Source organism: Chroicocephalus ridibundus, chromosome 9, assembly GCF_963924245.1.
Source record: "Chroicocephalus ridibundus chromosome 9, bChrRid1.1, whole genome shotgun sequence".
NCBI lineage: Eukaryota > Metazoa > Chordata > Aves > Charadriiformes > Laridae > Chroicocephalus > Chroicocephalus ridibundus.
This window is the reverse complement of record NC_086292.1, coordinates 9,028,024-9,039,410: the sequence shown is the minus strand read 5'-3', so window position 1 is coordinate 9,039,410 and position 11,387 is coordinate 9,028,024. Positions and strand designations below refer to the sequence as shown.

Sequence of the window (11,387 nt, the reverse complement as noted above, 5' to 3'; positions counted from 1 at the left end):
AAGCACAGTAAAAAAAATACAGATTCCATTAGAGATGCATTGCTTTTCTGTAAATTGAGGCTTTTTTCCTTAGGCGTTTTTTTTTAATAGTCTGATCCTAAAGACATTGATATTTGCCAGTACATTTCACTGTTAATCTGCCATTTGTAATCAAAGGAGCACCTAATACTTGCTAAAAAATAAAAACCCGCATGCCATCACAGGTACCATCATCGTAGTGGTTTTCACATGCAAGTGGGTGAAAAGTGGCTGTTTATTTTCAGTGTTGATATGTATGTCATGACTTTACCTGCTTGTTAAATATTTCAAGACTACATAGTTACAGTCTTTTAATTTTTATAATCTTCCTGAGAGCAGCTTTATTACACCATCTTGGTCTTTGGTAATCTTACAGTTGCAGTGTTAACACTGAGTTTATTTTGTACAAGAATACCGGCAATAAATCTGTTCTCTCTTCCACAATTACAGATAGAAACCATGAAAAATTTCAGAGCTTTTTCTAAAACTAGTTCTTCCCGAAACTTTTAATATTATGGGGAGGGGACAATATGCAGCTTTTCTGTCTGCTAAAGCCAAGACTGGTCTTTGAAGGATTGGTGAAAAAAGTGATCAGAATCTCTCTGTCCTCTTCTGGCCCTCTAGAACTACTACAAACAGTCGTGATGAAAAAAAGAGGTGTCACTTATGAAAGCAGGGCCCTGCCTGCCATATAGCCACTGAGGAGAGAGGCTTGGCGTGGGTAAATATCTGAGCCCCCAGCTGACTCTCGGATCTCACAAATGGTAAGTCATGGTTCCAACCTAGACGATTCTGCGACTCTATGATTCTATGGGCAAAACACTGATACTAGAGAAATTAATCCTATGCCGCTCAAACCAGGACACCTTGTTAGGTCTTGAGCTAACTGAAAGTGCAGTGTTTGCTTAAAGGACGAAAGTAAGCGTTAACTGGTTGTAGAACCGATTAACAAATAGAATTAAAGTACGACTCTGAGACAGCTTCTGTAAATACTAAACCTGGATTTCCTCATTCCCCAACGTTATTTGCGTGAGAAGGCAATAACTGTCGGAATGCCGTTAACTTCGCCCTTTCCCGGGGACCTATTGCCGCAAGAGCCCCCAGACCCCTGATGGGACTGACGTGCCGAGGAACCCCCCACGCCTTCCGAGGGGCTCGTCTCCCGAACCGCGGTCCCTCCCACGGCCGCCCGCCCCGCCGGGCTCCTGCGCGGGGCCGCGGCGCCGCCCCGCGGGCGCGGGGGGGAACGGCGCCCTCCCGGCGTCGGACCGGGGAGGGTTAAAGCCCGGCTGTGGGGCCGCCCTGGCAGCTGGGTCCGCCCCCTGCCCGCCCCCGCCGCCGTCCTGGGAGATGGCGGCGGCCGCTTGGCTCTGCCTCTGCTTGCTGGGGCTTCTCTGCCGCGCCTTCGCCCCCGAGCCGGCGGAGACCCCGCGGCTCCGCACCCGCGAGGCGGCGGCGGGTCCCGGAGGTGCGGCGGGGCCGCGGGTGGGGATGGTTCTGCCGAGCGGGGAGGGCAGAGCCGGGCCGGGCCGGCGGCGGGGCGCGGGGGGAGCCGGCGGGGCCGCCCCGTCCCGTCCCCACGGCGGCCCCGGGCTCGCGGGGAGGCGCCCGCCGGGCCCGGCTGGTGGTGAAGCCGAGCAGGGCGCGCAGGAGGCTCCGGCTGCCGCTTGGGAGGTTGGGGACTTCAAACCCCGTCAGCGGTTTGTACGCTATTTGAGCCATAGTACAGCTTGACACCTTAAGAATGCGGTTTTTTTTTTAAAAAAAGTAAATATATATATAACATTTCTAAAAAATGTTTTCTTCTTACACTTTTGGAGCAGGATTATATGGCATAACATTGAGTTTAACACCCCTTTCAAAGCTTGTAGGCTGTAGAATTCAGCAGTAGGTAGAACTATACTTCTTTATTTCACACCACCTTTCTGTAGCCATCTGCAGGCAGATGAAGAAAATACCATGGGAGGAAGCAATGAAATAGGAAGGGAAGTGAAAACCACTGTAGTTCTACCCAGGCCAAATAAGAATTCCTGCATGTTGAAGGAATTAATCCCAGTATTTGCATTTCCTTACAAAGATATTAGGTGTTGCTGAGTTATTTTTTTTTTCCTTAAGTACACTTCAGGGTTGAAAATTGATAAAGAAATCTGCGTAAAGTAGCCTCTACTTACTGGAGCTTAAGTTAATATATTCCTAATGCTGTTTCTTCATAGATGGCATGAATGTCCTGTTTATAGTTGTGGATGATCTACGTCCTGTTTTGGGCTGTTATGGAGATAAGCTTGTGAAATCTCCAAACATTGATCAGCTTGCTTCTCAGAGTATTGTGTTCAGCAATGCGTATGCACAGGTGAGACAAATAACTTAAAAAATGTTTTCTTTATGCAAAATAATCACTGGCTTTATCACAGTAGGTGTTAGGCAGACCATTGGAAAAAGCAAGTATTTATTAACCTGAAGTATTTCCAGTAGAAAATAAGTGGTTAGGCTGAACTGTACTGTATGAACCTATCTTTACTAAGGTGAGAAAAACTAAAATGGGGCACTTGAATGGTGATGGTTTTGTAGCTCTTGGAGGAGCGTTGTGTCACTCAAACGTTTTCACTGTTAGCAGCAAAATGCTGCTTAAAAATACTGTTTTATTAAATTAGAACTCTTTTTTTCTCCTGTTTATAAAATATTATATTTTACTTTTTAACTTTTGAGGTAGGCTATTCTATAGACTTTTATGAAGGAGCAGCTTGCATGGTAGGCATCACTCTTAAATACAGGACTCAATATCTCACTAAGTGCTCTTTACTTGAATGCTTTGCATAGGATGCCTACATTCCCAAATTTCTCTCTGCTGAGAAATGAGAAGTCTGAGTCTAATTCTGACTAGGGATTAGGGTTTTAAAGCTGTAACTCTTGGCTCTCGCCAATCTGAAACAGAACTGGTGAGGCCTTTGTACCGTAACCTGGACCTTCCATATGTTTATCCTTTTCATTATTCTTAAGGCAGTCCAGATCAACTAGGCTTTGGGCTTTTATCAGCACAGTCCATCTGCCACTTCTGCTTAATTCTGTGTGAGTGTGAGCTATGAGGTTTCAAAAGCACCGTCTTTAATGCAACCTGACTTTTTTTTTTGCGCTACTAGCTGCAGAACCAAAGTTTTTAGTGCTTAGGAATTGGTTATTTGAGGAAGAATTATAGATAGGTAAATGTATATCTTGCTAAAAGCCTGCAGTTGAGAATTGATATTCTTAATAAGGATGCTGTTTGTTCCAGCTTGAAGTGGTATGAAACACTTTCACTGTAGTTCCTGAGCCTTCAGATGTTTTGCCTGGCTACACTTAAGTCAGTTGGCACTTGTGTTCTGCTTTTTATTCCGAACCGATTCTCTTTTTGCCTATCTCTCTCCTCAGCAAGCCGTGTGTGCTCCCAGTAGAGTCTCGTTTCTTACTGGACGCAGACCTGATACTACCCGTCTGTATGATTTCTACTCCTACTGGAGAGTGCATGCAGGAAACTATTCCACGATGCCCCAGTATTTCAAGGAGAATGGCTACGTGACCCTATCCGTGGGGAAAGTTTTTCATCCTGGTATGGTTTGAATCGTCATCTGCTTAACATGCACATGCTTAATGTGTATATTCGCACAAACAGACTTTACATATAAGTATCAATTGTGTGATTCTTGTATATGTTGACTACCTAAATCATAATCATGAGCCAGATTATACAACAATTGTATGTTGTCTTTAAATCTCAATTTTAAATCTGAAGGCATGAGAAATGAATAGATTAGATGACTCTTATCTAATGACTGTTTTCACACCTTGTCTAGGGATTGTGGGAATAAATGTCTCATGTTCTAAAAATATGTCTAGAAGTTAGGTATCTGCTGAAGATGAAATTACTGAACAGCCTCATTGTCTTAGATCTGCATATACACATTCCGTGTTTCATGGTAGGCTGTCTATCTGGATCAGGAAATACAGAATGTATGACTAATACTACCAATTAAACAGGGACTTAGTTCACTAGTTAAAAAGCAATAACACTACTGACTTGAAAATACTGTAATACTGATGCTCTTTTTGGTAGTTCTTTACCCCAGAACTAAACTTGTGTGGATATATGAACTTTCAGTTGATGGTACAGCTAATTAAGGATGAACATGAAGACTGTTATTAATCCTGTTTCTTTGGTGGGTATTTTGTTGCTGTTCACTGAAGTAAGGCTCTGCGAGAGGCTTGAGACTCCCTCACCAGTAAAAGGTGTATTTCAGGGAAAAATGTCTGTCTTAAACTTTTTGACTTTTACTTCTTAGTTTTCTTTTTCTCAACTGGCAAAGATTGTTTGAAATGTTTCTCTTTTAGCATATGAAAAAAACCAAACTAAAACCCAACAAAACAACAAACTGAAAACAAGTTAAACTTGTGTTTGAGCTCTTCCTGGTTCAGTGGATTTAGAGCATTTCTAATGTCTTTACCTTTTTCAGGGGTTTCATCCAATTACAGCGATGACTATCCATACAGTTGGTCCATTCCACCCTTTCATCCTTCAACTGAAAAGTATGAAAATGATAAGGTAAGGGTGATTCGTGGGACCCTAACAAAGAAGCGTTTTCAGGGTATAACCAAGTGCTTTATGTCAAGCACAGACTATACTCTGTGGTTTTTGAGACTGCAACCTTGTGCAGGGAAACAACTAGTCAGTTTGATACTTTTGGTCTTCCAAAAGAAGGCGTGTGTGTCACGTTAATTCATGTGCCCATCTGCAGATATTTTAAGTATTTCTAAATTAGTGTTTGGAAACTGAAGTTACTGAGGTATAAAAGTACTTGCAAGAAAGAGTGATCTTAATTTGTGTTTAGGTCATGAATGCCTTTATCTGAAAAGTGCAGTTCTCAACTTCCACAGTAATCTTGCTCTGTTTAGTAAGTGGCAAAACATTGTCAATAGGATTGGTGAACTTAATTCAATAAAGAGCTAAGGGCTGAGGGGGTGGAGGTCATGATTAAAATAATCTTTAAATAATCTGAAACTTTATCATCTGATTCAGTTTTCTAGAATGTTTGTTACTCTTAAGTGTGGTCCAAAAGAATCTCTTTGTGATAGCATCATGTGCTGGAGTCCACTGCAAAGCTGGGAGCTCCAGCCAGGAGGCCACAGGCAGCCTTGGCTATGCTTTCTTCTTGCATTTACTGCTGAAAAAGATTGGATTTAGCAAAAACAGTATTTGCATCATAGAATCATAGAATGTGTTGGGTTGGAAGGGACCTTTATAGGTCATCTATGACATACTTTTCTTTATGTTCATTTAGCAACTCTCCCAAACACCCTGCTGAGGCCACCTTTTCCTGGGAGCTGTTTAGTGTAATTTATCTTTCTTCACTGATTATACATCAGCCACTGCTGGCATTTGCTCAGAAACTAAGTAGCTTCCAGGCAGCTTTCCCTGGGCTCTTGGGATCAGGAGTAAAAATGCATGTATATAGTATAACCAAATTCTGCCTTCTTGCCAGTAAGTCAGAGATTCCATTCATAGAGGCTGTGTGTTTTCCCATATGACTATGTTTAATCTCCTGCCCAGCTGTAGAGAGGGTTCTGCTTTTCCATAGACATGGAAGTTGCATTTTTCAAGTCCTGAAGCTGTCTGCTCGCTCAGTCATCAAAGTACTCGGCACCTTTAGGGTTCACAGAAATCGTGAAATTCCTTTTTGTATCCAATCTGCAGTCTTTTCTTGGTAGAAGGATTGAGAAACAAATTGATTAAAAGTTATGGAACAGAGGATTTCTTCTTTTTTACGGAAGTTAAGTTACTTAACTAAGTCTTTTTTTTTCTTTTTTTTTTAAGACTTGTAGGGGAAGAGATGGAAAACTTTATGCTAACTTGGTGTGCCCAGTGGATGTGACAGAAATGCCCAGTGGTACTCTGCCTGATATTCAGAGCACTGAAGAGGCCATACGCTTACTGAATGTTATGAAAACCAACAAGCAAAAGTTCTTCCTGGCTGTCGGTTACCACAAACCACATATCCCACTGAGGTACCCGCAGGTGAGGAAACTGGGGCCTGCACGGAAAAGAACTTAGACAAGCATTGCTTTTGCTTTTCAAAGCTGTTTTCCACAAATGCTTTATTGCTATTGTTGCTGGAAAGCAAGCTGAACGCCAGCCTTGGTTTGATGTAACTTTTAGCAGTTGCCTGTGTTGCATTTCAAAATGTTTAATGAGAATGAATTAGCACTGCTCGGCCAAAAGTCAGGCTTCTGCCACCATAGTAGTGCCTGCCATTGCATGGAGATGGTGTTCAGCTTGATGCAGTGTGACATAATGAGGCCTTACAAGGTCTTGTACTCCACCCACTGTTTGAGTTGGTAGCAAAACTCCTGCTCATTTCAGAGGAAGTGATGTTGGACCTTTTATTTCAGTGTTGCTTTGAGATACAGGAGGCTGTTTTTAGGTACTTAGGTACTAACTCAGTGTTTTTCAGGGATTGGTTGGGGCTGACTAGCATGGTATTGCTACCTTTTACGCTCTGGGGGAGGGAGAGTGAAGCCTTGTAAACTGTAAGAGTAGTAAAGGGTCCTGCAAGGGGAAATGATTGCTGCTTTACAACACACAGTTTACAATAGACTTTAGAGGTGAGAGCAATCTTTATGTCTGTTTTTATTGTGAAGGAATTTCTCAAGTTGTACCCCTTGGAAAACATCACGTTAGCCCCAGATCCCTGGGTGCCTGAGAAACTGCCTTCTGTGGCGTACAACCCCTGGACAGATATCAGACAGAGGGATGATGTGAAAGCATTAAATGTTAGTTTCCCTTATGGACCACTTCCAGATAACTTCCAGGTAAGCTGTCAGTCCAGTACACTGGAGTCAAAACTGCCTTAACTTGTTCAAATGCAAGGGAGCAGTCGGCTGCTCTTGGATGTTCCCAGGTATTCAGCAACTGACAGTTTGCAAATACTGTGAATTCCCTGCCTTGCATACTGTCACCTCTAGCTTTGTAGGCAAACCTTTACTGTAACTGCAGTCAGGCTAGTGGGGACGGGGAGGAAGAGATTGGCCATCAACTAGTGATGGCAGTATGTACTCCTGGTTTGTATGTAAGGGAATGTGTGTAGCTGCTACCAGTGTTGTGTTTGTTTTCATTATCTGAATCTGTTTATCTCTTTCAAGGCACCACTCAGTGTATCTTCTTTTGCAAGGTTTTCATTGACTTCCGAGTGCTTACGCCAAAATAAGGTGCACTGGCTGGACCCTGAGAGAAGCAGAATGGAGTGGCTTGCAAAATCTTGCTTGAAATAACTTCTAAGACAGATAGAATTTTCTGACTGTCCCCTCCCTGTTTGCCTTTTCTGGGACATTAATCATGCTACAGACACTTAAAAAATAAAGCTTTACAAGTAAAATCCTTTAGTTCCTTTACTTACACAGCCACCCGCTGGTTCTCCTGTGTGTGTATCTGTCGAAAAGCTGACTTTTTTTTCCTCTCCCCTCTTTTCTTAACTTGCAGCGGCAGATTCGTCAGAGCTATTATGCAGCAGTTTCTTACCTGGATATGCAGGTTGGCCTGCTCTTGAATGCTTTGGATGATGCAGGACTCTCAAATAGCACAATAGTTGTTTTTACAGCTGATCATGGTAAGCATTTAAATCTTTCTCCAGCTCGCTGTTAATAACTTAATTGTGCAACTCAGTGCTGGCATATTAATCAAGTGTGTGTTTATATAATGTACAGCAGAGCTACCATACCTTGTATGTGTGGCTAGTCTGTCTCTAAATGGACTGTCACAGGCTTCTGTGGCTGCACAGTTCTGTCCCCCTGCCCGCACCTCTCTTTAATCAGGTTGAGGGTTTGCTAGTGAGTGATGAGACTGTCTGCCAGGACACTTGCTGCATTCCCACCTCCTACCCAAGGAGCGACTCTTGCTGGGAACGGTGCTGTGAAAGGATAGCGACCACTCCTCCCCCCTTGCAATTTGTAGAGAGCCATCTGGTACAGTGGGTGACAGGCTTCCTCATTAACTGCTGAAGTGTGTTTTCTTGCACTTGTCATTGCTGTTTGCCGAGCATCTAAACTGATAGCAATATGGCTCCCCCTCATAATTGAGGTCTTGCAGACTCTGGATCCTCGTGGTAAAAAAGTGAATTTGAATTGTGGGGCAGATACCTCAAGCATTTAATGCTTGTTTCAATACTCTAATAGACATTAAAATACCATCACACCCCCACACCCTCCATGATCCCTTTAATTGAGGGGTGGCTTAGCTGACATAAAACAATTAGGATATAGCATAACTAAATAGATTTAAGTCACATATTTAGTTAATTTGGATTGACTTCTGTGAATGCGTGTATAAACAAGTCTTTGAGTTGTAGAGCGATGGGATTAATACTTGGTACTAAAGTGACTCTAGATGTTCCTTCTGACTTGCCACTTTGACTTGGACTTCCCATTATAAAGTGAATTCTTCTTTTCCTTGCTGTGATTAACTGTAAACAGTTGGTGTTTCCAGTTCCACGGCTAGCAAAGGGATCCAAAAAAATCATGTGTTAACATAGCTGTCATAGAACTTCTTTGTCTTCCCCTAGAGTGAAGTTGGCAATAAATGTGCCTGCAAGGAAGTCATGTTGGCATCTCTTCCAAGAGGAAGAGGAGAGATAAAGAGTTTTGATCTCTATTGCTTCCTCAGGGTTAACATTCTGATATGGCAGTCTGGCATAGATAGCAGCCTTGGCTCCAAGGGATGTTCAGTTACAGCGTTAACAGGAGTATCGGGGAGCTGGCGGCTGCCCAAAACTTAAATGAGTGCTTTGTGGAATTGATCTGGAGACGCTTGCAGGCGCTGTGACACACCCCAGTTCCTCTTTTCTGCTGTTTTAATGCTGATTTCCTAATTCTAATCTAGAGTAGGGGAAATAAGGAAAGGTGTAATTATTTCCTTAATAAAAGAGTATCAAGTTGCAAGACTTAGGTGGCTGTTGAAATAGCTTTTCACGTAAGAGATAAATCTTGTTGTATTTAAATATAGATTGTTATTTGCCTTTTAATATAACCTTGATAAGATTAGTGGCCTCAACAGCTGGAGTCAATTTACAGTGAAAAAGAAATGATTACTAAATTACAATCCAGTATCTGCTCTGAATTGTATTCTTTGTCATCTAGGATGGTCCCTGGGAGAACATGGTGAATGGGCAAAATACAGCAATTTTGATGTTGCGACCCGTGTGCCGCTGATGTTTTATGTACCAGGAATGACAACTTCCTCTCTTGGTCAAGGAGAGAGAATGTTCCCCTACCTTGACCCTTTTAGTCATGTTTTGGGCTTGGTACCTCAAGGTAAATTTATTTTTTGTTTGCAGTGGGTATATGTAAAGGAGAAGTGGTGATGTAATGATACTTTGCCTACAGGTAGCTTGAGTCAGTGTCATTGACTGGGCTTCTTGTACTGTGGAGGAAAAAGATGGTGAAGGGAATCCATGGACACAAACTTTTGCTTTGATTAGATCTGCTTTAGTGGAAACAGCTAGATGTCTGCGTTAACACAGCAGGCGATTTATTTTTGTGAGGTATAGATAACTAAAGGGATACTTGACCTACCTTTTATAGTGGCGGTTGCTGTCTTTCCAGCAGTGATGAGGGAACATTCTCTGTGTAGCATCTATACTTAAAATGGTGGCATTGCAAACTGTTTTGATGGAGGCACTCTTGTGTTCAACTACTGACATTGGAATTTGCTTTGTCTTTCTGAAGAGTTCTTTTTCAAAGTAATTAACCCGGGAGTTCTGGGCTCCCCGGTTCAAGAGGGACGGGGAACTGCTGGAAAGGGTGCAGCGGAGGGCTACAAAGATGATTAGGGGACTGGAACACCTCTCTTATGAGGAAAGGCTGAGGGATTTGGGTCTCTTCAGTCTGGAAAAAAGACGTCTGAGGGGTGACCTTATCAACGCTTATAAATACTTAAAGGGTGGGTGTCAGGACGATGGGGCGAGGCTCTTTTCAGTGGTGCCCGGGGACAGGACAAGAGGCAATGGGCACAAACTGGAACATAGGAAGTTCCACCTAAACATGAGGAGGAACTTCTTTACCCTGAGGGTGGCAGAGCACTGGAACAGGCTGCCCAGAGAGGTGGTGGAGTCTCCAACTCTGGAGACATTCAAAACCCACCTGGACGTGTTCCTGTGTAACCTGCTCTAGGTGACTCTGCTCTGGCAGGGGGGTTGGACTAGATGATCTCCAGAGGTCCCTTCCAACCCTATGATTCTATGATTCTATAATATTATTGTCTTGAAGGCTGCACACTTGAGAAGCATAACTGCAAAAATTTTCTTTTTAAAAATGTATCATAAATGCACGGAGTGGCATTTTTGGAGTTAATTGCCACACCTTAACTGCCTTGATTTTGTTACCCACAAATCCAGTGCAAAACACTTCCAATAAAGCACCAAATTATCAGAATAAGTTTCTAAAATGTTCTACCAGTGTCTGTCAAACTGTCATGTTCCGTAACTTGTATTTTGATGTTTCTTCTAGGGCAAAGCAAAAAAGTGGTTGAGCTTGTGTCTCTGTTTTCAACACTTGCTGAACTTGCTGGCCTGCAAGTTCCTCCTGCGTGCCCGGAGACTTCGTTTCATGTTGCGCTGTGCAGTGAGGGGGCGAGCATTGTCCGGTATTTTAATGCCTCTGAAGAGAAGGCAGAGGAAGAGAAGGTTGGGTGTGATGACACTTACAGATGTTTTAATGAAGAATCTGTTGCTTTCAGCCAATATCCCCGGCCCGCAGACACTCCTCAGTGGAACTCTGACAAGCCGAAGCTGAAAGACATCAGAATCATGGGCTATTCCATGCGTACAGTTGACTACAGATATACTCTATGGGTTCGGTTTTATCCTAACAACTTCAGTGCTAACTTTGAGGATGTCCATGCAGGAGAGTTGTACATGGTGGAGACTGATCCAAACCAAGATTATAACATTTATAACAATATCTCACGTGGTGTTTTTTTCAAAAAAATTCTTGGCTTTCTGAAGCGCTAGGGTTCAGAAACTTTTTGTGCGTGTTCTGGCAACTGAAGTAACACTTCCTTTTTTGTATAAAACCTTTCTGTTGTACAGAAAACACTTGGATTGAATTAAAATCCTGTTTGTATCAAAACACTAGCTATTGCTTTTGTTTTGTTACAGCCCTTATTACACTGAAGTAGTGAGAGTGAACCTCTGCAGTTGTGTTTTCAAACACAAGCTCACAACCGTTCTGAAAAGGCCGCAGAGGGTATGTAGCCCCATACTGTGAAGCATCCCTGTGGCCTTCTGTTCTGTAGCGACTGAAGAATTAATATTCATTATTTGTGCTGAAACTGGTGGTGTGAAAGGTGGAAA

At 42.8% G+C, this 11,387-nt stretch overlaps 1 protein-coding gene across 2 annotated transcripts; it reads left to right on the top strand.

Annotated features, from left to right (window-relative positions):
- Positions 1-1,357: 1,357 nt before the first annotated feature.
- IDS (iduronate 2-sulfatase) lies at positions 1,358-11,168 on the top strand. 2 transcript variants are annotated; one of them, XM_063346208.1, is made up of 9 exons: positions 1,358-1,486; positions 2,232-2,368; positions 3,424-3,601; positions 4,503-4,591; positions 5,861-6,061; positions 6,685-6,855; positions 7,523-7,649; positions 9,175-9,348; positions 10,543-11,168. In XM_063346208.1, the coding sequence occupies exons 1-9, from the start codon at positions 1,369-1,371 to the stop codon at positions 11,043-11,045; spliced, it is 1,698 nt and encodes a 565-aa protein (XP_063202278.1). In that variant the 5' UTR covers positions 1,358-1,368; the 3' UTR covers positions 11,046-11,168. The 2 variants fall into 2 exon arrangements, with proteins under 2 accessions (XP_063202278.1, XP_063202279.1); XM_063346209.1 differs by lacking the exon at positions 1,358-1,486 and adding an exon at positions 1,569-1,718.
- The last annotated feature ends 219 nt before the right edge of the window (positions 11,169-11,387 follow it).